At 40.2% G+C, this 26,281-nt stretch overlaps 1 protein-coding gene across 1 annotated transcript in view; it reads left to right on the forward strand.

Annotated features, from left to right (window-relative positions):
* The first annotated feature begins 357 nt into the window (after positions 1 to 357).
* The window catches only part of sppl3 (signal peptide peptidase 3), a 181,963-nt gene continuing 156,039 nt past the window's right edge, over positions 358 to 26,281 (forward strand). Inside the window, exon 1 of the mRNA XM_080208443.1 lies at positions 358 to 1,208. Coding sequence (XP_080064569.1) covers positions 1,186 to 1,208 — 23 coding nt within the window. The 5' untranslated portion in view covers positions 358 to 1,185. The remainder of the gene's footprint in view (positions 1,209 to 26,281) is intronic.

Consider the following 26,281-nt stretch of genomic DNA (forward strand, 5'->3'; position numbering starts at 1 on the left):
CAGAGATCGGGTGTAACAGTGCCTTTTCTTGTCAGCCTGGGTCCAGTTACGTCCCGTTTTGTAGGGACCATTGAATTGGATTCAACTTAGGTCCAGTTATATCCCTATTCGTAGGGATCATGGATTGGATTCAATTTGAATTGGGGACTGGGGGTGGCTGTGGGGATTTGTTTTGGAGCAAGCAAGGGAAATAGATGCTTTGAGTGATTGCCTCTCCAGTGTGCATTGGCTCTGTGTAACTCCTGAGAAAGGAACAAACATTTCAATCAATAACAGAAGATGCAGATGTCAGAGGACACGGGCAGCACAACCATTCCATGCCCCAACTCTCAGTGAGTGCGCTTGCGTGGGGCGTAGTTGAAAGGAAACGGGAAAAGGCGGCGACTGGATCGAAAGGGAGAGATTAAAAAAAAAATTCCCCGTCCCAACAATGATATCAAACCCATTTGGAGCCTGAGGAGGAGTGGCGGTGGGTGGGTTGGTTTATGGACAGGGCACACAAACCAGAGCCTCAGAGAGAGAGAGAGAGAGGGGGAAAGGAAGACACGGCCATGACTGAGTGAAAAGAAAAGACCTCCCTCACTGCCTGCTGCTGCTGTGCAAGAGGAAAAGAGAAACAAGCAATCACTCTCAGCATTTGTCTTTATTTTATTTGTGTGTGGAAATAAAAAAAGAGGATCCCTCCTCCCCATCCTTTTTTGAAGAAGGAGAGAAGCGGCCAGGAGGACAAGGATAGCGAGAGGCGCCATTCGCAGGGGAGGACAATCTTTTTTTTTACCCTCTGAGAATAATCCTGTTGGAGGCTTTGTGCGGGCGAGGAGAGGATTTTCTTCAGCCCTCCGGTGCACAATGAAGGCGCCTGTCCGCCATGTTAAACTGATGGCCAGGGACTGACTGACTGGATCTTTCTTTGGGGGAGGTTGGGGGGGGGACTTTTTAATTCAGATTTATATCGATATTCGCTTCATTTATTTTTTTGTTTTGTTTTTGATTTGGTTTTCGTTGATCGAAGAATTTTGTTTTTAAAAAGAAACAAGCCAGCAAGACAAATCTACCCCGGTCGTGGTTGGTTTTGTTGTGTTTTTCTTTCTCCCTCCTCCGAGAGGGAGGAGAGGAGAGGAGCCGGAGTTTGCAGCAGCCGCCGCTTTTTGTGTCCCGGTGTGGTGTGGTGTAGCCGGAGCTGCCATGGCCGAGCAAGCCTATTCCTGGTGAGTAAAATCCTCCCCTCCTTTACAATCCATTTCATTTGTATTTATTTAACTGTGCCGGGCGGTTGCCAATCCTTAGGCCACTGCCCTCCCCTCGAGCGCTGCGCTTGTTTTGGGTCTTAGGCCGCGGATGCAGCCTCGGCCTCGCAGTTTGACGGGAGCCGGCCGAAGGAGGGGCGTTTATTGATGCAGAGCCGGTGTGGCTGGAGGGCGCTATGGTTCGTACAGCCCTGTATCTCCCCGCCCCCATTAATACAGAACAGAGACTCCGAACGCATTGGTTCACCCTCATTCCGAATCAGCACTTGAATGTACATTAAACATCTAGTTTTAAGTTTATTTTTCAGTATCAGAAGTAGGCTTACATTAACAGTGCAATGAGGTTACTTGAAAATCTATACGTGTGTGTATATATACATATAGAAAGGGACAGAATGTAAGATTTTTGTGTATGGAGATGTATTGACGGAGAGATGTGTAAGACGTTTGTGTATGTGCATACATACAGCGACACAGGGAGAGATATGTAAGGCTTTGTGTGTGTGTGTGTGTATATAGAGTTCTGTGTCTCCGTGTTTGTATAAATATATATCACAGATCCTGGGCTCAGCTCAGTAACATTTTGCTCCTTTGGCTGAATCAATCACTGGTTGATGTGTTTTTATTTTTCAAATTTGAGACAGCCCTTTTCTCTGACAGTGGGTGTATGTCAACTTGCAGTTTAGATGCCAACATATGCAGTGCCAATCGTATCTGTGAAAACAATTACTCAGGATATTCGTTATAATTTTAGATGGAATATTTGTGTGTATTTGTATACACGTGATATATGCCCATCGTAAGGTTGTACAGTTTTAAAAAAAAACAGGGCTGCAACAGTGGTTTTCAGATTGGTAGGTTCAGTGCCTAGTCATTGCATTTTTAATCTGCACAATGCCCGTAATGGGTTTAAGGTGTTTGTGGGATTGGAGTTTCTTTTTTTTTGGAGTAGGGGAGAGAGACGTAGCATTCTGTAATTCTTCCGTTGTAAGTAGACTTCGGTTCTGTTTAATATTGACAGTGCAGAATTGATATTTTATTAACTGGCAGGGCTAACAGTAGCATTGGTTACTGGGAGGAAAGGCAAGGGAAGTTGTATAAGCGTAAGAGTGAAATAGCTTTTTGAGTAATTCTCTTAGTAAGGACAAACAATTTTTTATTGTTTGATACAGGCCCAAGGATGTAGATTGAGATAAAATCGAAATGACCAGAGCACATGAGTTTTGAGTCAATGCTACGGTAACATGCACAGTGATCAGTTTGTGTACTTGTGCTCAAGTTAGATTACCTATTTGGGATATTGTGTAGCATGATCTTTTGCACTCTACTGAGATTAAATATGCTGACGTGCTTGTCAGTGCCAAGACATACAGGAAAGTGTGTGCAGATTTGATGGACTGAATGACCACCTTCTGCACTGTAGCGATTCTATAACCTCCTTTTTGAAAGTAGTGAAATTATAAATTCTTGCACAAGTTTAACATCTTTGCTACAGTTGACATACAACTGACATGAGAAGCATTTAATAATTTGAACTGCTGTCAAATTTTTAATCTCAAATTACAGGAAGGACTCCACGTTATTGACAGTGGCACTTAAGTTCTCCCAACATTGTGTCAACTTGGTGCAGTATGACTGATGAAATCAGAATATACAAAAAAGGAATTTATACTTGATTTTCATACGGCAGCTTTGAGTTGTAAGATGTGGCTGCCTGTTGGCTACGGAGAAAATCACACTTGAAGATTATACCACATTGGTATTGCTGCCAGTTTTTTATCCTTGGGTTGCATAGCTCAAAATCCATGCTAAGAAGCCCAAGTTTGGAAGGATAGCAATAATTGGGTCCACAATTCAAGTGGATTGATGGAATTTTTTATTGCTGTCATTATGGTAACTTCCTACTATCCACAAACATTCTCGGTTGTTGATAAAGAGTCAGATTGTTGAGCAGGTGAGATGCTAGGCCAGGGAGAGTCACTAGCTGAGCTGCCGCATTGACTTGTGACACCCAAACTGAGAACAGCTTAGTCAAAGAGAATTTTACAAAAGGGACTGAGCAAGGTAAGCATGAGTTTTCTGCTTTTGCTGGATCACTCCAATTAGTCATGTTCTCAGTGGTCTTTTGGTAAACCTGCAAGTATTAGCCTTTTGAGAACAATGTGATTGGGTTTGCTTTGGTATATTTAGACATGATTGTTTTGTATTGTACAAGGAGGCGGACATTCGTAGCACCCATTTCTAATTCACCAGCCAAAAGAGTTGACGTTGTTTGAAGATTTGTGTTGTTGCCTATTAATGGTGTAGCTTTTTCAAAAAAAAATCAATGTGTATGTTTATTTTTTAAAAAGTGTGCTTTTATGAAGTGTTGCCAGCAGGACATGATACTACATCACAATAATGACTGCAGTTATAAAGTAATTGTCTGTAAAGCTCTTTGAGAGGTCTCGTAGTCGTGAAAGATGCAACATAAATCATTGAGTGGTTACAGCACAGCAAGAAGCCATTTGCCCCACTATCTGTGCCATAAATGGTATGATTTCTTTACCAGTAAACCTTTTTTACCAGTAAATCTTTACCTTGATTACTGCCTTGTGTTTGATGCATAGCCATGACCTGATTTGTTGCAGCGTGGGCTTCTATTGCCAAATCCTAAGTTCTTTAATCCATGAAGGTTGATGAGTAGTTCAGTTTCGCTACCAAGGCGGCATACTACATTCAAGGTAAAATGTTTGCTTAATCTGCCAGACATAATTATGTTCCATTGCAAAAAAACAACATCCCGTTCACAATGCATCTTGAGGGGAATTGCTTGATAGAACAGACGCAGCACGGTTTCGTTAAGGGGAAGTCGTGTCTGACAAATTTACTGGAGTTCTATGAGGATGTGTCTAGCGCGGTGGATAGAGGAGAGCTGGTGGATGTGGTCTTTCTTGATTTTCAGAAGGCGTTTGACAAGGTACCTCACAAGAGGTTATTGCAGAAGGTCAGGGGACATGGAGTTGGGGGTAGGATGTTAGCGTGGATAGAGGACTGGTTGTCAAATAGGAGGCAGAGAGTGGGGGTCAATGGGTGCTATTCGGATTGGCGTTTGGTGACTAGTGGAGTGCCCCAGGGGTCGGTGCTGGGGCCTCAGCTATTTACCATTTATATAGATGATCTGGAGGAGGGAACTGAGTGTATGGTGTCGAAATTTGCTGATGACACCAAGATTGGTGGAACGGCAAATTGCGCAGAGGGTGTGGAGAGTCTGCAGAAGGATCTAGATAGGCTGGGCGAATGGGCCAGGAACCGGCAAATGGAATTTAATGTTGGCAAGTGCGAGGTGGTCCACTTTGGTAGGAATAATGGTAGGAAGGATTATTACTTACGTGGAGAAAAACTGCAGCAGGCGACGGTGCAGAGGGACCTCGGGGTCCTTGTGCATGAGTCACAAAAACCCAGCTTGCAGGTGCAGCAGGTGGTCAGGAAGGCGAATGGGATGCTGGCCTTCATAGCGAGGGGGATTGAATATAAAAGTAGGGAGGTCTTGCTGCGGCTATATAGGGCATTGGTGAGGCCGCAGCTGGAGTACGGTGTGCAGTTTTGGGCGCTGTACTTACGCAAGGATATTTTGGCCTTGGAGGGAGTGCAGAGGAGGTTTACTAGGCTGATGCTGGAGTTGAGGGGGTTGAGCTATGAGGAGAGGCTGAATAAACTAGGCTTGTATTCGTTAGAGTTTAGAAGAATGATGGGAGATCTCATTGAGACATATAAGATGATGAATGGGATGGATAGGATAGAGGTGGAGAGACTCTTCCCGCTCAGAAAGGACAGTAGGACTAGGGGGCACAGCCTCAAGATAAAGGGGGAGCGGTTTAGAACGGAGTTAAGGAGGAACTTCTTCACTCAAAGGGTGGTGAATCTCTGGAATTCTCTGCCCGTTGAAGTGGTGGAAGCTACCTCGCTAAATAATTTTAAGACGCGGGTTGGGTTTTTGATAAGAGAGGAGATTAAGGGTTATGGGGAGAGGGCGGGAATGTGGAACTGAGCCACGACAGATCAGCCATGATCTTATTGAATGGCGGGGCAGGCTCAAAGGGCCAGATGGCCTACTCCTGCTCCTATTTCTTATGTTCTTATGATGTCCCTGATGGGTGAATCAGAAAAAAAGGTACCGAACAGATTATTTAGATCTTTAATGCTCACTAGACTAAATACAGTCATTCACAGCTAAATTTCAATGAAATGATGACAGCATTTTAGAGATCAAATTTAATTCTTCAGTATATTAAATGGATTCTATTATATCCACTTGACTTTGAATGTTGTTAAAAATAGAATTCTAATTGAATTCTTGGCAAGCTTGTGTTTTCTTTATGATTTGGTTATGCTGTTTGTATGCTTTAGGAAGTGTCAAAATTTCAGCCGCAAGTGTACATCATTAAGAGTTGTGGGTTCTAGACTGAGGGCCCTATTCTTCTTTATCTTACTATTTAACTGTATTGTGATTTTTGAAGGAGCAAGCAATTGGGTGGGTCAGCTATGTTATAGAGTCAGAGGTTTACAGCATGGAAACAGGACCTTCTGTCCAACTTGTCCATGCTGACCTTATTTTTTTTTAAAACCCCAGAGCTAATACCAGTTGTCTGCATTTGGCCCGTATACCCTGTATACCCATCAAATCCATGTAACTATCTAAATGCTTTTTAAAAGATAAAATTGTATCCGCCACTACTACTATCTCTAGCAGCTTGTTCCGGACACTCACCACCGTCTGTGTGAAAAAATTGCCCTTCTGGACACTTCTGTATCTCTCCCCTCACCTTAAACTTATACCCTCTAGTTTTAGACTCCCTTACCTTTGGGAAAAGATATTGACTATCTACCTTGTCTATGCCTCTCATTATTTTAAAGACTTCTATAAGGTCACCCCTCAGCCTCCTACGTTTCAGAAAGAAAAGTCCTAGTCTATCCAGCCTCTCCCTCTAACTCAATCCATCAAGTCCCAGTAACATCCTTGTTCAGTTGTAATCGGGTGAAACAAAAATAATGAAGCATTGGGTGAACTTAGTGGATTCCAATTGTATTCAGAAGGATGTTAAAAGAATGTTCAGAAAGGCAAACAGATAAAAGCGTAGTTATAGAAGCAAAACAATTTAACAGCAGGAAATCCTTTTTAGTATTTTGGCAGTCAACTGAGCAGAGTTAATGACTTTGATACTAACAAGGCAGAAGTTAGAACCTGGCTCAAAAGTTTTAACATATGTATGTCCCTGAGAAATTATATCTATTTCAAATTGTTGAGCGAGACTAAAGAGGAGTTAGAACGTTATTGATGATCGCTTATGAGGAAGTCACCAGACTCTGAGAAGCATTAGTAGATTGGAGGCAGATAATCATAGCACCCATTTTCAGAAACAGGATGACAAAACTGAAATAGGCAACTAACGTAGTCAGTCTCGTATAAAATTGTAACTGATTATCATGAGTAAACTTGAGAAATTGAGTTTAATCAACATGAATCTAACTGACAAGTTCTATTCTTAAACCACTGGCAATGTAATATGCTTTTATTCATTCATGGGAGCTAGGCATCAATGCCTGGAACACCATTTATGCCCATCCCTAATTGGCCTTGAGTAAGTCACGGTAAGCTGCTACCTTGAACCACTGCAATCTATGTGGTGTAGGTACGGCACTCCTGTTAGGAAGGGAGTTCCATGGTGGTAAATCCTGTTTGACAAAGATTCACACAGAAGTCAAATTCACATTTTCATGATTTAACATAAATCTTGAAAAGGGTTAAGATATTGGCAAAGGATAGAAAAAACAAAAACCGAACAGTCTTGAGTAGACTAATTTGCATGAATGACTTGCATGCAGAGGCTTAGGACATAGAACAGTACAGCACAGTACAGGCCCTTGGCCGTCGTTGTGCCGAGCTATGTCTGAACCCAAGATGAAGCTATCCCACTCCCTATTGTTCTGGTGTGCTCCATGTGCCTATCCAGTAACCGCTTGAAAGTTCCTAAAGTGTCCAATTCCACTATCACAGCAGGCAGTGCATTCCACGCCCCAACCACTCTGAGTAAAGAATCTACCTCGGACATCCCTCCTATATCTCCCGCCATGAACCTTATAGTTATGCCCCCTAGTAACAGCTACATCCACTCGAGGACATAGAGTGGACGTGCAGAGACTATCCCCCTCATCATCTTATACACCTCTATTAAGTCGCCTCTCATCCTCCTCCGTTCTAAAGAGAAAAGCCCCAGCTCCCTTAACCGTTCCTCATAAGACCTATCCTCCAAACCAGGCAGCATTTTGGTAAATCTTTTCTGCACTCTCTCCAATGCTTCCACACCCTTCTTATAGTGAGGTGACCAGAACTGCACACAATATTCCAAATGTGGTCTCACCAAGGTCCTGCATAGCTGCAGCATAATCCCATGGCTCTTAAACTCAAACCCCCTGTTAATAAATGCTAACACACTAAAGCCTTCTTTAAGGCTGTATCCACTTGAGTGGCAGTCTTCAGAGAATCTGTGGATATGAACCCCAAGATCCCTCTGTTCCTCCACATTCTTCAGAACCCTGCCGTTGACCCTGTAATCCGCATTCAGGTTTGTCCTACCAAAATGAATCACCTTGCACTTATCAGGATTAAACTCCATCTGCCGCTTTACTGCCTAGCTCTGCATCCTATCAATGTCTCTCTACAGCCTACAACAGCCCTCCACCTTGTCCACTACTTCACCAATCTTGATGTCATCAGCAAATTTACTAAGCCACCCTTCAGCCCCCTCTTCCAAGTCATTGATAAAAATCACAAATAGCAGAGGACCCAGCACTGCTCCCTGTGGTACACCGCTGGTAACTTGCCTCTGGTCTGAAAATTTTCCTTCCACCACCACTTGTTGCAGATATTACCAGGCAAGGCAGAAAAGTAGATTGAGGTGGCAGCAAATTGAGTTGAACAAAATACGTATTCGATTTAAATTTCAAACAGACTACAGTAAATTACAGCGTATAAAGAAAGTGGGTGTCATGTAATCCATGGATGCTGTTGAAATGGCTAAGGATGAGCTTAAGAGACTAAAGAATTTTAAAAGACTTTGTTGGTCAACATGTTCAGCCAATTCAGCAACAACATAGCCAAATGGATGCTGAACTGTCCCAGAGAGAACAAGAGAATTGCACGTCGGATGATAAAGGCTCAGATTATTTAGATCGCACTGCAACTATTGTGTTAGTTGTTTGGCCATTTTGAGCCAGGAGGCATTCAATCATTGGTAGTACAGAAAAAAGTTATGAAGCCGATTCTGAGTTATTTGGAAAGATTGGAGAAATTATTATAGGTATTCACGTTTATGAGTAATCTCAAATGGCTGAGCTCGGAGAGGCTGACTGAACTCCCTAATAGTCATGATGTGGATATGCCAGCGTTGGACTGAAAGTCACCTGACGAAGGGGCTAACCCAAAAGCTGGTGAATTTACTATCAAATAAATCGGTTGGACTGAAACCTGGTGTTGTCAGACTTTTTACTGTGTGAACTCCCTAATCCATAATTATTTTGTGACCTTACAATTTACATTGTCTGTATTTCTGGATTTGAATGACCCCGCTTACACAAATTTAAATAGCCCAATAATTTTTTAGGTTATGAATGTTTTGTTTGTGGTATCCAGTGAAACAAGACTTTGCTGAATTGCCCCTCATTGTCCAAAGATGTGCAGGTTAAGTGGATTGGCTACGAATAATGCACAGGATTACAGTGATAAGGCAGGGTAACGAATGCTCTTTCGGAGAGTTAGTGCAGACTCAGTGGGCTGAATGGCCGCCTCCTACACTTTGCGGGTTCTATGGTTCTTCACCTAATTCCACATTTTCTCCCTCTGTTCTACTATTATCATCTGCAAAGTAAGTTGTGTGGTTGAAGATCAGATCAGTGTTCTGAAACTACCTGTCATGAGCTGGGAGTGTTGCTCTGGATGATTTTGTTTTCTCTTGCTTATATCTTATAGCTGAAATGAAGAACTTAATGCATCAGAGGAGCAAACGTATAGTTTTTTCACAATACAGTGAAGTGATATTTGGGGCTTTAATTTGGTTAGATTAACTTGGTTGTGTTACTGGACGAGCAATCCAGAATTAATATAAAATCATAGAATGGTTGTGGCACAGGAGGAAGCTATTCAGCCTGTCACGTCCATGCTGGCTTTATGCAAAAGAAAATCTCACTTCCCTGTCTTTTCCCCATCGCATTTTCCATTCATGGTTCCTCTTTGTGTGCTTATTCAATTCCCTTTTGTAAACCATGATTGAATCTGTCTCCACCATTTTCCTGGACAGAGCATTCCAGATCCTAATCACTTGTATGTATTGAAAATATGTTTTTTGCCCATAGCACCATTGGTTCTTTGCTACTCACTTCAAATCAGTGTCCTTTGCTTCTTGGCCATTCCATCGATGGGATGGTTTTTCCCTGTTTATTCTGTCTGGGCTCTTCATGATTTTGAATGCTTATGTCAGATTGTTTCTTGAGCTTCTCTAAGGACAATAGCCTCAGTTTCCAGCCACAGAACCTTATCTCTTATCCCTAGAACCATTTTTACATATCTTCTCTGTACTCTCTGTCAAGTCTTCACGTTTTTCCTAAAGTGTAGAATTGGACACAATACTCTGAGGCTAACCCAGTTTTATAAAGCATCATCACAATCTCCTTTGTAGTCTGTGTCTCTATATAAAGCTCTGGATCTTTTATGCCATTTTAAGTAGCCTTTCAACTTGCCCTGCTACCTTCTACAATTTTTGAACATGTGCTCCAGGTTTCTCTCTTCCTGCACCCCATTTGGAATTGTGCCTTTTACTTTACATTGCTTCTCGCACCTTTTTTTTAACCTTCTCTGTCTCCTTTGTTTTGTGCTCTTTTTGAATTTTCACATTTTGTGCAGGTGCGTGGCACCTTTGTCTTCAGCTCCAAGTCATGTGCATGAGCCTGACCAACATTAAAAAAAAACTAACTGTGCGCATGTGGCTCTTTGCCAGTCAGCACATGCACAGGAGGCCCAAGGCTTGTCGGGTCTTGGAGATGCCAGCCACAGAGCTGAAGGTAAAAGTTTAGTTTAATTATGTGAATTTTGAATCTTTATTCACAGCACACTTAGGGAAAGAGGGGGAGGTCTTCATGCAAAGGCTGTGGCACACTGGTTGGGAGCCACTGGTCTAGGTCATTACTATATGTCAAAAATAGTAGTGGTCCTCATACTGACCCCTGGGGAACCACACTATATACCTTCCTCCTGTCTGTAAAACAACTTTTCTGTTTATTCCAACTCTGTCAACCTTCTATCCATGCTGTCATTGTCCTTTTATTCCATGGATTCAACTTTGCTGGCAAACATATTGTGAAACTTGATCAGGTGTCTTTTGAAAGTTCATGTACACAACATCAACTGCGTTACCCTCATCAGTCCCCTCTGCTACTTAGTCAAAAAACCCAATCAAGTTAGTTAAATGCAGTTTACCTTGTTCATGCTGGTTTCCTTAATCCACTCTTGTCCAAGTAGCTGTTAGTTGTGTCCCAGATAATTAATAAAAAGCCTTTCTGCCACCGAGGTTAAATTGTATGATCAGTTGTTGCTAGGTTTATCCTGGCATCCCTTTTTTGAACAAAGGTACAACGTTTACAATTTTTCAGTCCTGCATCAATAGACAATTTGAAGATTATAGCCAGTACCTTCATAATTTCCACCCTTATTTTCCTCAGCATCTCATCCTAATAACCCCTAACCCCATCTTACTATTTATATGCTGATAGAAGACTTTTGGATTCTCTTTTGTGTTATATCCCAGTCTATTCTCTCACTTTCTCTTGGCCTCTCTTATTTCCTTTTTCACTACTACTATGAAGTTTCTAAATTCTGTCTGGTTCTCATTTGTATGACCAACTTGACATCAGTCATTTGCAACTTTTTCTGCTTCATCTTGTGCTTTATCTCTCAGCACAGAATTCCCTGGATGATTTCTTTTTTTCTGGAAATCTACTTTGACCATACCTGAATAGCTCCTCTTTCAAGATAGTCCATTGTTCTGTTACAGTTTTGCCTGCCAGCCTTTGGTTCCAGTTTACCTTTTTCCCATCCTGCTGAAAATGGCTCTCCTTCAATTATATGTTTTTACTCTGGAAACTTAACTGGATCAGCTGTACAGATACTGTGGCTATAAGTGCAGGTAAAAGGTTGAGAATTCTGTAGTGAGTAACTCACTTCCTAAATCCCCAAAACCTGTCCTTCATGCATAGGGCATAAGTCAGGAGTATGATGGAATACTGTCCACTTGCCTGGATGACTGCAGATTCAACAGTACTTGAGAAGTTTGGCACCATCCAGGATAAAGCAATCCATCCATTAACTTGAACATGTGATCCTTCAACCACTGATATACAGTGTTAGCAGCATACACTATCTACAAGATGCATTGTAGTTCTAGAGGTGCTGTTGCTTTCTCAAGGGTAATCAGGGATGGTAGTTTACTTTGTCAGAGAGTCATTGCAGACTTGATGGGCCTGCACTGTAGGGACTCTGATTCTGTAATTTTAAAAAATTGCTCATTGTTAGTTAAACCCTACCACAGAAACTCAAATTTAAATTAAATAAAAGGTTGGAATAAAGTGACTGTTTTCATGATGACTTTTTTAGGTGACCATAAAACTATCAGATTGTTAAAATAGCACCTGGATCTTTACGTGAATTGTAAGAGCCAGATTAACTCTCTGAAACTGCCTAGCTAGCCACTGAATTGCTTTCACACTGGCAATTCAGCACCGTCTTCTCAAGGGCAACTAAGGTTAAACAATAAATCCTTGCCTCACCAATGACGCCACATCCTGTGAATAAATTTTAAAGAAAGTTCTGCCAGGATATTATCATTTTTTTAAAAAATACATTCAAGTTCACTTAAGATTTCCTTCCCTAAAGGATATTGGAGAACCATGTGTGTTTTTACAGCAATCCTGTAGCAAAATGGTCATCGCTGAATCTCACTTTTTATCCTAGATTTTGTTTAATTAAAATCATTAATTTGACTTAATTTCCTCAATAATGTGATGGGATTTGAACTTGTCTCCCTAGGTTGTTAATTCAAGCCACTGGATCACTCATCCTGCGACTATACCCTTAGTATTCATAGTACTGGACTGTCAACCCAGAGTTTGCATTCTAATCCTACCATGATTAGTTGTGAAAATTCATTGAATATATTTGATAATCTGTCTCCCAGATTATCCCAGCAATGTCCTCTGGAAAGGATCCGGAGTATTGCTGTCCTCAGGGGTGTCATAGCAAACTATTTGGTTCTAAAGACAACTTTTTTCAAGGTAACTAGGGATGAGAAATAAATGGGACATAATTAGTTTTGGTCACAACTTGAGAATCTTTCAAAATGTACTGCTACGTAGGTATTGTATTCTCTTAAATTTGTTTCTAGATTTTCATTTTGTTTTCTCCCCATATACTAGTTTTTGAATTTTGTCTGGTATTAATATCTCTTAACTGCTGTTGTCAAGAAAATGTGAATATGTTTAAAATAGTTTTAGTTCCATGTCGCTGCCATTTTCTTTTCAGGTACCTTCTTCCTGGTTTATAATGTTTTTGGGGAGCAAAAACATTCTTCAGTCAACTTGTCAATTTCTCTTAACACAGTTGCTTTCCTTCCCTGTTGTACAAGTTATTTTTCTAATGCAAAAACATCAGACCTACTGGAAAATCTCAGATCTGATGGCAACTCTATGGCAAGAGATTAGAGTTAATGTTTCAAATCTGGATGACTCTTCATTGGTGAAGAAAATTGGAACTACAATCGGGATTTATGCTGCTGGAGCATGGAGAGGGTATGGAGCAGTAGGGGCTCAATAGAGGGCCAGTGACAGATGGAGGCGAGGGAGAGATTGATATGGAATAGACAAGAAGATGAAGGGGATGTCATAGCTAAGCAGGGTCCTGATAGTGGCACATTAGATCAGCATGTGTTAATGGCAGAACAAAGGTAAACAGTGTTTTTTCCCCTAATATTGTACACACATTTCCAATCTACTCTTTCCAGTATTAATCTGTATGCTTTCATGTTATTTAACATTCATGAATGTGGCTTATGATTTGGGGGTTGGAGTGTTACCATCATTGTCTAACTCTGAAAAAAGCTCAAACTTGCTCCTCTCTATTCAAGTCTACTGTTCGTAATCCCTAACATAATTTTGGATAAACTGCATAACTAGGATGAGTACTTTAGAATCATTCATATAATAGATCTCTAATCCTCCTTAACTTACGATGCAAAATAGCAGAATTCTGTCAATGTTACGTTCAATAAATCACCTTCACCATGTGCAATACTATGTTCCTGTTTAAGCAGAGAAGACTCTTCAGTTTATATTCCTTTAAAGGAATAAATTGCCTTTTTTGCAAAAACAGTGTGCATGGGTCTATTGATGATGGAACATTTTAATAACAACATAATTAACTGATTAGTACATTTCTACATAGCCAAGGTCACTCAGTGCAGTAATGTTCACTCTGCTGTGGTTAAGTATACTATGTGTCTGATTTCCAGGCATAATCTATAGTCAACTGAGTTTCACTGATTTGATCTCTTCCCCGATCCTATTTTACCACAAATAAAACATGGGAAGAATGAACAAATCCATCCATAGCAATTAAATAGAGATGGCGAGAAATGGAATAACTGGAATAACTGAAGAATGAGGGGGATCTGATAGCAACATATAAAATTATGAAGGGAATAGATAAGATAGAAGGAGGGAAGTTGTTTCCACTGGCAGGTGAAACTACAGCTAGGGGGCATAGCCTCAAAATAAGGGGGAAACAGATTTAGGACTGATTTGAGGAGGAATTTCTTCACAGAAGGGTTGTGAATCTTCCTGCCCAGTGAAGCAGTTGAGGCTACCTCATTGAATGTTTTTAAGACAAAGATTTTTGAACAGTAAAGGAATTAAAGGTTATGGTGATCAGGCAAGTAAGCGAATCCACAAAAAGAGCAGCCATGATCTTATTGAATGGGAGAGCAGGCTGGAGGCCAATTGGCCAGTCACCTTCTCCTAGTTCTTCTGTTCTTAACATCAGCTTTGAAGGGGGTGACATCTCCCTTTTATAGCTATTGAATACCTTGCCACTGAAGAGAAGCTGTGCTAATAACTGAGCACCTCACTGAAGTTTAACAGTAATAAAATCTTAGAATGTTCCATGCATAAATTTTAATTTGAGTTAAATTTTTAAATATCTAACTTGGATAATTTGACTAGGCACCACATGCGTGAAGTGTGTGCTCAATTATTCACTTTTCTGATTTTGGGTTTATTCCCATGTTTGAAGTGGGCCTTCATCCCACTCAACCTGGCTTGGCTTGACCTGAACTGCCTGACCCAAAATCTGGCACAGTCTCAGTCCTGAGGTTCTGGTTTTAAGAAATTATTATTTGGAACACCAAATGTAAATTAATAATCTGCCAGTGTTTTACAAATGGAAAATCTTTTTCTGTCTCCACAGTTTTGTTGCTCTCCAATCTACATAGTGGCCATTTTATCAGATGATTTTGTATGAAATAATATTGAGTTAGATCATGGGGACCTCCCTAAATGCCTGGTTTTAAAAAAACACAATCTTGTGTGTTCCTTTTTAATAGAAACTCTTTAACGTGAACACAAGACCTCGCCTCTGTCTCTGTAGGGTAGAAAAATCTGTTGTTATTTTGCACCCTTTTTCACTGTTATGTCAATGGGGTAGATTGTGACTCCCATATCTCCCAATGAATTGTGTTGCTGAAATTATTAAGGTTCTCCTTTAAATTTAATCTGATACATATGTGCATTTTTGCAGATTTTACTGTGGGTTTACATATAGGAATTTTTATGGCCCAGGGATGGAGATCAGTCCACACTGTTGCCACTTACTGAAATTTATCCTGCTTTTCATGTAATTATTGTATTTAAAATATTTTTCTCAACTTCAAAAAAAACTGTTTTCACTTGGAGTTGTTCCCTTGAAATTAGATCATGCATTTAATTTTAAAATATGAAATAACTAGTGTGCAAGTTCAGCAGGCAATAGGGAAGGCAGATGGAGTGTTGGCCTTTATTTCAAAAGGAATGGAGTATAAAAATAGGGAAGACTTGCTAAAACTATACGCGCACTAGTTAAACCACATCTGGAATACTGTGAACAGTTTTGGTCACCTGATCTATGAAAAGATATACTGGCATTAGAGGCACAGAGAAGATTCACTAGGTTGATCCCAGGTATTGAGGGGATCATATGAGGAGAGGTTGAATTGATTGGGCCTGTACTCCTTGGAGTTTAAAAGAATGAGAGGCAACTTGAGACAAATAGGATTCTCAGGGGACTTCACAGGATAGGTGTTGCAAGATTGTTTTCCCTTGTGGGTGAGTCTAGGACCAGAGGATATAATCTGAGTAAGAGGTCGCCCATTAAGAATCACTTCCCTTGGAGGGTAGTGAATTTGTGGGACCTTATACAGCAGAGAACTGTAGATGCTAGGTCATCAAGGCTGAGAGGGATTTTTAATCAGTAAGGGAATTGAGAGTTGTGGAGATAAGACAGGAAAGTGGAGTTGAGGATTATCACTACAGATCAGTCGTGATCTCATTGAATGGTGGAGCAGACTCAGTGGGCTGATTGGTCGACTTTTGCTCTGATGATGTGATCTAAAATGCTAATTTGTCATGTACTTTGCTCAATTCAACTATTGGGTAGCAGTGTATAATATGAAAATGTGGTTATTGAGTGGCATTAAGCAACCAACTTTGAGAATCTGTTTAATGCAGTATGTTGTAGGTTAAAGTCAGAAATAAATTTGATTTTTAATGGTTACGAATAATGGCTGGCTTGTGTGCATATGAGATCTATAGTTTTACAAAAGAAAATCTGCCATTGTAAGTAGAATGATTGAACTCGTAAAATGAAGGGCTTTGAAGCAATTTTCTTCATGTATCTGAACACCAGTATCAAATCTCCCCCTAACTTTCTCTGCTTGAAGGCGAATGACCGCAGCATATTCCACGAGCTGCTGTAATTGCTGGTGAGAATTCTGAAGAAAAAGGTTATTTTTAGTTTCTGATATAAATTTGCACTTTGTCAATCTGGCACACAATTCCTGGCAATCTTGCCTCTGAGTCATAGTTCAAATCTCACTACAGACTCTGTTACAGGTCTAGGCTTATCTTTCGGCGTAGCCTTTCAATGAGATGTTAAAACATAGTTGGGCATAAAATATCCTGTAATACTAATCATAAAAAAGCAAGAAATTCTCTCGCTGTTCTAGCTAATATTTTTCCTTGACCAATGGCAGCAAACAATTCTTAATTCACTGATTAGCCATGTATGGGTTCTTGGTGTTCACAAAATTGGCTGCCATGGTTACCCAATTGGCACTTAATTTACAGATAGGTTGTTTTTTTTAAAAAAAGCATGACTTTAATTCTTTCCCACTGCTCTCCTTTCTCTCTCTTGATTTGCTTTGGTGCCATCTCTTACTTTGGTGCCATCTGCTCGTCTCTTTACACAAGTAAATCTGTAACCCTGATCCTCATGCAGACTTGTTGACCCAGTTTTCTTGGTGAAGTCTGCTACTGAGGTAAGGTGCCATGTTTAGCATTGGGGGTACCAGTCATCTAGTCTTCAAATTCAAGCAAGACACTGTACAAAATCTTAAGTTCAGGTAACTTGTAATGTTAGTATTGACTAGCAACTTGTACTGCAAAACAAATTTGAAATGTTCTCTAGTCTTGTATTAAACCTTCACCTTAACCTAGGTGGAGATTCAAAAGCAGGCATTTATTTAGGACCGTTATTCAGAGGGTGTGCCAAAGGTGAGGTCATCCTTTGTTTTTAAATCCAAAGAAATTTAACATCACCAGAACTTGTGAAAATTCTTAACATAGATATTTCATATATTTTGGATGCAATCAACAGTTTCCATCTTTCACTTCCAATCAGTATATTCTCTTCCCACTACATTATTTTCTTCTCTGTCCACTATTCCACTCCATCTTCTTCCTCTGTGCCTGTAGTATCGCATTGTGGTAAGTATCCTTTCTTAGCTGCCTTCCCTTGTACCTCCTAAGCTCCACGTATGCCTTATTCTGTTTTACCTCTTCCATGTCCATACTATATTGCAAACAAGATTCATTGAAAAATTTCTTATTTTTTATTTCTTTACTCGGGTGTTCAAAACAGTCATTCTGTTTTAAAGCCAATCTTGGCATCACATAGTAACTGTTTCCTGATGAACCTTGTTTTGCATTCTTTTAAATCTTGTTAACCTGCACTTCACCTTGGTTTTTCAATGTGTATGAAAAAAAATTAGACATTCCAGAAATTACCCACTGGAATGGAAGGCTGTCCTGACCTCAGCCATGTTCCTTGCCTCTTGTGCCAAAGGTATCCATAGTTCTCCAAGCCAATGACTAAAATCACATTTTTTTGACAATAGGAAGTAAACAGATGCTGTTCCATGTATTGCTTTTCACGATTTTGTTCTTTTTGCTGTCTTCTTTAAATCCTCACATACTTGTCGTACATCACCTGTTGAAGAGGAAAAGCAGTCTGTCTACCCCAGACTTCTGTCACTCATCAAATGATTTCTGAGCTAACAGGATCTCTGAGTGAACCATCATTTAGTTTCCCATCCCCTCCTCCTTTTCTATTCGCCTTGCGCTGTATTGTTCCTTGAAATTTGTATTGTCTTTATCACAAAATTGTCCTGCACGTTGCAATTGCATGGGTTTGCTCCAGATGTCTTGCATATACATCAGGTTAAATGCATGTAATTGTGGCAAAGCAGTTTTTAACAAGAAAGTTCTGCAATTAGCTTCATGCATTAAAACAAGAAATAGTGATTTATACAAGCACCAAACAGGACGTATGTGCAGCCCAGTATTGTTTATATTGCACAATTCAATGTATTGTTTCTCATGGCTTTGTGCATGAGGATTCTGTTTAGACTTCAGAAATATTTTTGAGTTAATAGTCTTCTGCTATTAGCATTGAAGCAACTTTATATAATAACTTAAATAATACCTGAACAAATTATTTTTGTTTGCAGAGATCTGAGATGTATATGGTTTCTAGCAAGTGTAAGTGAGCTATGTTGTAAGCTCGTGATAATCTTAAATCGGTTGCGACTGTAACTGTTGGAGCACTCAGGGTTGTGCAGCATATGCTGCCCAATCGCAGCAAGTACTTGTGCCTTGTTTGGATTATTTGGAAGCATGGGAGCCTATAATTTCCCCCCTACTATCTTCATGGCAACTCCTTGACAAATCAGAACCAACATGCCTATCAATTAACACCCTCTTTCTTCTTTGGTTTAAATTGTGATCATTTGAAATTTGGCATTCTTGGTTTGTTCTGATGAGCACACGGCGAAAAATGGCAGCAGCATGTCTCAAGTGGAAATGTTGCTTTAATACTGTGGAATTTTTGGTGCTGTGGAGTTCATATCATTTACATTGAATGTTTTGCTCAAATAGCTCCGTGCTGACAGTTATGCTGACTCTGTAATGACAGCCCCTCAAAAACTCATATGTCCTGATTTCATGTTTCGTTCCTTTACCTCCACCATTGATGACTGTGCCTTCAGTCATTCAGACTTAAAACGCTGCATCTCTCTCTCCTTTTGCGACACTCCTTTAAATTCTACCTTTTTTAAACAAGCTTTGGTCACCTGTCTTGTATCTTCTTGACTCTGTATACATTGTTTGATTAATTTGACAATTAAATCTTAAGTAACTTTACTGCATTAAGGGGACTATATGAATGCAAGTTGTTGTTACACCATCAGTGCAAAGGAGTCCCAACTGCCTAAGTACTTTTCTTCAATATCTGTGAAGTATAAATTTTAGTTTTAATCTCAAACCTTCCTCAGCAGCTGGGCATGAACCTGCAAGCCAATATGAATGCTACCTTGTTCCCTTCTATTGCCTAAGACTCCTTGAAGCACGGACAGGGTTGCTGTCGTCAATGACGATTGTTTATTTTGCTTATGTCAACACTGATGCCTCAGAGGAGCTTTGAAAAATGTTTTCTTATTTCCATTATAGCTGGTGGCTACTTGGACTTCAGGGACATCACCGTTGTGTTATGAAGGGAGAAAATCCAGTTACTACATTTATTAATTTTGAGAAAGAACTTGTCAGCTCCTTTTTCCTGGAAGGCCAGGATTTATGTAATGTTCCTTTTAGTTATCTGTTTGTCTCCACAGATTAATTTAACTTTACTTGCTTGAAAACAGTTTTTTCATTTGATGGATGACTTTCATCAGATTCCTTTGTTCATTTTGCCAGTGTTTGTAGGGAGCAATTTAAGTATGTGCAAACTATTTTGAATAAGATCAGGAAATAGGCTGGCAGAGAATAAAAGGAGGAAGATTATCAGCCCACCAAAGCTGTGTATGTTTTCCATATGTGAACACTCCTTAATGTTTCAGAAGCTTGGCATGGTTCAGTGGCATTGTTACTGATCTAGTCATCCAGAGACCAGGTTTGAATCCCACCACGATAGATGATGAAATTTGAATTGAATTAAAAAATGTGGAATTAAAAATCTACTGATAACCATGAAACTATTGTTTGTTTTAAAAACCATTCTGTTCACTTTAGGGAAGGAAATCTGCTGTCCTTACCTGAACTGGCCTCCATGTGATTCCAGATCCGCAATAATGTGGTTGACTCTTGAATGTCTTCTGAAATAGCTACGCAAGCTGCTCAGTTTAAGGACAATTAAGTTTGGGCCATAAATGGTGGCCCAGCCAGTAGCACCCACATCCCATGACTGAATAAGAAAAACCCACAGCAATCACCTGGAGAAGTATTACCAGCTTTGTTTTCACAAGATCTTCCAAATCCACAGTCATGAAAGGCAGTTCAATTAAATCCTCTCCCAAGCCAACATGCCAGCTTTAAAGTGTTAATTACTTAGAACCAACTCTGCTGGATAGGACATGTCATTCCTATGCTGGCACCAAACTTCCCAAAGCATGGTTGGAGACTCCTAGGAGGACAACAGAAATGTTTTAAAATATCCCTGAAGAGGCCAAACATTCCTGTCAATTCATGGGAATCACTGCCTTGTGACCAACCAAAGTGGAGATGTTCCATTTGGGAAGGCAGCAAACACATTGTGTGACTTCAGGAACATGCAGAGGTGAAGGCAAGGTGTTGGAGAGAACACACAAACCTCTCAAAACAAAAAAATTATTTACTCAGTCTTCCAAGTGCCCTGCTTGTGGCAGAGACAGCAGGTTCCACATGGGTTCTGGAATGGTTGATAAACACATTGAATCAGAGTGGGAGCAAATCACCCTCGATTTTGAGGGATTGTTTAAGATACATCTCTCGCTATGTTTAAATTAGTATGTTGAGAATTAATTATTTTCTAAATATGATATAATAACCTTTACTTTTTAACCAGTGCTGCTACAACCAGATTTTGTTTTCTTTATGTAATGTAAATACCATGATCAGATGATGTGGCATTGCCAGGTTCCATTCTTTTTTCACCCATAAGAACATAAGAAATAGGAGCAGGAGTAGGCCATCTGGCCCTTCGAGTCTGCCCCGCCATTCAATAAGATCATGGCTGATCTGTCGTGGCTCAGTTCCACATTCCCGCCCTCTCCCCATAGCCCTTAATCCCCTCTCTTATCAAAAACCCATCAACCCGCGTCTTAAAAATATTTAGCGAGGTAGCCTCCACCACTTCAACGGGCAGAGAATTCCAGAGATTCACCACCCTTTGAGTGAAGAAGTTCCTCCTCAACTCTGTTCTAAACCGCCTCCCCTTTATCTTGAGGCTGTGCCCCCTAGTCCTATTATCCTTTCTGAGCAGGAAGAGTCTCTCCACGTCTATCCTATCCATCCCATTCATCATCTTATACGTCTCAATGAGATCTCCCCTCATTGTTCTAAACTCTAACGAGTACAAGCCTAGTTTATTCAGCCTCTCCTCATAGCTCAACCCCCTCAACTCCGGCATCAGCCTAGTAAACCTCCTCTGCACTCCCTCCAAGGCCAAAATATCCTTGCGTAAGTACGGCGCCCAAAACTGCACACGGTACTCCAGCTGCGGCCTCACCAATGCCCTATACAGCCGCAGCAAGACCTCCCTACTTTTATATTCAATCCCCCTCGCTATGAAGGCCAGCATCCCATTTTATCAAAGAATCCCCTGCAATAGTTTCTCTGCTTTGCCTGCATTGCCTTGGGAGTCTCTCAATCCTGGGCCCCTCTTTCTCATTTACATGCTACCTCTCAATAATATCATCTAAAGACATGTCAGATTCTGCATGCAAGCTGATCAAACTCCATTCCACTATCACTGCTCTTGAACCTACCACTGCCACTCTGCAGTGTGATTACTTCCTCAACATCCAAGTCTTGACGAAGTGCAATTTTATCCAGGTAAATATTGAAAAGACCCAAGTCATTGTCTTTTGCCCTCGCCTCAAACTCTGATCCCTTGTGACCAATTCCATCTGTCTCTCAGGCTGAGACAGAATGTTCAAATCTTGCACTTTGTGCTTTGCTTCTGATTCCATAATCCATTCTTTAACAAAGTTTGCCTAATTCCACTTAAATATCATTGCTAGTTTTCACTCCTGTTGCACATTGAAATCATCATTTCCAGGCTCAACTAATCAAATAATACAGCTAAATTCTGGTCACATCTATAGAAATGAAAGTTAACATTTCAGATCATTTCATCAGGATGCAACTATTCCAATGATCCTGTGGCTATTGTCTCAGTTTCCACCCTTTTATAAACATGAGCTCATCCAAAACTGTACTGTCCTTATTCTAACCCACATCACATCCTTCTTTCCTGTCAACATTGTATTACTTGCTGACCTACTTATTACTCTATAGTTTTTAAAAAAAAAAGTCACCATAGTCTCAGATGATCCTAGGTTGACTGGTGATTTAACCTGAGGATCATTGCACCTTGAGTAAGGGGCAGGTTGAGAAAGGTATGGACTTTAGCTGGTATAAGCAGTGAACCCACACTGTTGGTGTCACTTTGCACCATGCACCAGCCATTCAGCTGTCTGAGCTAATCAACTCTTCTATCCTAGTATAAAAGGACAGATAAAACCGAGTGGTTTTTTTCTAATATTAATGTGGTATTTTGTAATATGAATAACTGTTTTGTTTGGAATGCTGGAAGAACTTGTAATTCTGTCCTGTGACACTAAAAGCGATCTGGCTTCTGGACGTTTTATACTGGGCACAGTAAACGAAACATTGGGCTGCATTATAGGCGAGCAGGCAAAATCGAGAGTGTAGTCACTACTGTTGACGCTCATGATTTCTTTACCATTTTGTTTTGTTGTTTCTTTTAATTAAGTTTCCATTCAGTGTCAAACCTCCCTGCTTACAGGGTTAAAGTAGAGTCAGCAACTCTACTTGCTTCATTCATGCAGTTACTACATTTGGATCCCTAACTGTCATTCTGAGTGGGATTTCTGCAGTCACCATGTGGGGCCTGCAATAGAGGTGAAAGATATTTATCATTGTCATCAGCATTTGATTAGGTGGAGCTTGGGTGTGTGCAAAGATTTTGGTCTTTCTATTATAAGAATGCTGGGGAAGGGCTTCCTTTAATAGTGTTGTTAAGTTCCACACAATTTGTCATGTGGCATTGTTCCTGTTTCTCGATTCAAAGTTCACTGTCGAATCCATACTCCATTTCTTTTTGTTCCCACTTCATTAGATGCTATTTAAATTGCTTTATAAAACTGCGCATTCCTAATTTTTCTGTTCCTGTACAAATTAAAATTCCAATAATCCTTGAAGAAATCAAGTAGGGGGCACATGAGATTTTTGTTTGAAACTGTTGGTGATACACACTTATCTCTGCTTTAGAAAAGCAGATTTAACTTCCTTCAGTTTTTAGGAGCAGGCAGAGACCTTTTCGCTGTTACAATTGCAAAAAAATAGGATCATTATCAAGCAATGTCATAACTTAACCCACAGTTGTGCAGCTTTAATAAAACATTTTACATTGAATGTAAGATCACCGTCAGCCCTAGTCAGTGCTGTACCTGACTTTAAGGTAAGCATTTAATTTGGTGGCTGTTTAAGATTAGTCCAAAAATAATTTACAAGGATTTGCAATTTGTTCCAATCTTGGCAGAAAAGTGCTCACCTTGACTGCAAAATTGTACAACCTGGCTTGTATTCACTGAGGTCTTGAATAGTGAACATGATTAAGAAATTTACAGATGAAAAAATTGGCTGTAGTTATAATGGCGAGGAAGTAAGCTGCAGGAAGATATCAGTGGACTTCTGGTGTGGGCAGAAAAGTGACAAATGGAATTCAAGTCTAAAAATGTGTGAGGGAATGCATTTGGGGAGTATAGACAAGGCAAGTGGATACACAATAAATGGAAGGATTTTGACAAGTGCAGAAGTACACGGAGACCTTGGTGTAAATGTCTGTAGCTCCTTGAAGACAGCAGAAGTAGAAGAGGTGGTCAAGAAGGCATAGGGATATTGCATTTTTTAAAAACTTGAGATGCTGTCATACAGCACAACAGAATGGGAGATGGGATTAGACTGGATAGGTCTTTCAGCTAATCTGGGCAAATGGGCCAAGTGGCTTACTTCTGTTGTACAAGGTTTTACTAGGTTTTTTATCCCATATATCAGCCACTAATTTATGGGGTAAAAAATAGAAACTAGTTTTACCAAAAACAAATCCAAATAGTTTAAAATCTATTTCGAGTATGACTTGTAAAACATGAACAGGTTCTGATTGCATTTGGAGTTGGATCTCAGCAAACTGGTATGCCCGGATTCTGTTGTTTGAAATATGTTTTTGTAACTTCTAAGCACTGGTGGAGTTCTAGTTTGGAGTTGCTTGCTTTGAGATAGGTACCAATGATTTTTCTGATGAGCAAGAGTTGTGTAGCCAAGTGCCTCATCAAAGCTCCCCTGTGTGTTGGTTGGCAATTGTTCAGAAATTAGTAGGGGATGAGGATTTCTTTGTCATTGAAAAAAATATCCAGCCAGAACATGTAGGTTGACACCTTCCATATAGGCCTGATTTTGGATGACTCTGGGCAGTATTTGATTGTGATTGGATTCTGTTCAGCATAATAAATGGGTAATGTTCAAATTAATTTTGAAATGAATTCATTTGGTCTTGGTGTGATTTATTAGCAGAAATCATTTCTGTCAACACACAAGGCTTGCAGATCAATCCCCTGGGTGCATTGTTATTTCAAATGATGGCTAGTGCCTTTAAAATATCTTTGACACAAATACTAATTGGCTGCATGCAGAGCTGTAACTCTTCATCTTTTTGCATACCAAGACACTAAGCTCTGAAATTCCTTCCCTAAAAAATCTGCCCCTCAACCCCTCCTTGCACCATGGTTAGACTATACTTATGGCAAACTGTGTGCTGTACTCTATTTAAAAAAAGGATTTACAAGCATGCCAGAAATGCATGGGTATACATAACAGAGAAGTATTGATAGGCTAGGTGCCCTCTATTGGGGAAGTTATCTAAGAGGTTTTTAAAATTGTGAAAGTTTGAGTGCTCTAGTTCAGTAACCCCCAACTTCTCCATATGCAAACCATAGATTGTTGCTAAAAGTTTCAGTGGACCATTTATTGTACACAAGCTGTTTTAAACGTTATTTTTTACACAGCCTGTGGCTGACTTGAGTCAAAATTATATATCAATGGGCATTAAAAACTCAGCTACTTCTAATAGTTTATCTTGCAGAAATAAATTGCAGATTCCATTGTACAGGGATGTTTGTGAAGCAAATTACATTGAGAATAATGTAACATCGATTATGATGCATATGAGGCCCACAATTGTATTTATTTTTTCTCTTTTGGACCACCTGTAGTACCCTTGCAGACCACAGGTTAGGAATCACTGCTCTAGAGAGAATATGTCCTCTGTTGGGGAAGAGCGTAACTGAAGGCCATCATTATAAGATGATCACCAAGGAATCCAATACGGAACCCAGAAAAAACTCCTTCACCCAAAGAGTAGTAAGAATGTAGAACTCTTAACCACAGGGAGTGGTTGTAGTGAGTAATGCGGATGCATTTAAGAGAAAACTAGACAAGCATATGAATGAAAATGGAATGGGTGGTTATAATAAATTTAGATGAGGAAAGGTGAAAGGAACATATACGTCAGCAGAGATTGATTTGGTCAAATGGCCTGCATCTGTGCTGTATGTCTAGCCTATGTAAGACGCTTGTAAAATCTACCATTTTGAACAATGTTTTGGTCATTTTGCCTAATATCTTAAGAACATAAGAAATAGGAGCAGGAGTAGGCCACACGGTGAAGCCTTCCATTGTTTGCTGGAGCAGAGAGAGAGAGAGCTAAGATTTTACCTGTTAAAAACCTGTTTAAAATAAGTTTAAAGCACTTTACTCTTTGTAGAACTGTTTAAAGCATTTATTTATTGTATTTACTGCTTTAAGAATTCTGAGGGTGTGGTGAAAAGGCATTTGTGGACCAGCCTGCTTTAAATCAGCGCCAGGTTTAAAAGGAGGCCTGGTGTAGACAGCGGGCAGCGTCTGAGCGGGCAGCGGAGTGAGTGGGAAGCAGAGTGAGTTAATAGGGCTTAATATCAAAAAGGGCTGGAAGGAAAAAGGCCAGGTGAGTTTGTTTGAAAAAAATACAAGGAAAAAAATTTTTTCGAAACTACTACAGCAAGAAACAAGGAAAAAAATTTTTTCCCCATAAAAAATTACAGTGAATAATGGAGGGGCATGTGATGTGTGGTTTCTGTATGATGTGGGAACTGGTGGACCCCAGGGTCCTCCCCAGTGACCATGTCTGCAGTAAGTGCAGGTTGCTGGAGGAGCTCCAGCTCAAGGTGGATGAGCTGGCCTCTGAGCTACAGACACTGAGGCTCATCAGGGGGAGAGAGGGTGCCCCTAGACTGGCTAAATCTAAGGGTCAGGGACAAAAGGGGGCTGCTGGG

This window comes from Carcharhinus amblyrhynchos, chromosome 20 (genome assembly GCF_965287045.1).
Source record: "Carcharhinus amblyrhynchos chromosome 20, sCarAmb.v2.hapA, whole genome shotgun sequence".
Lineage (NCBI taxonomy): Eukaryota > Metazoa > Chordata > Chondrichthyes > Carcharhiniformes > Carcharhinidae > Carcharhinus > Carcharhinus amblyrhynchos.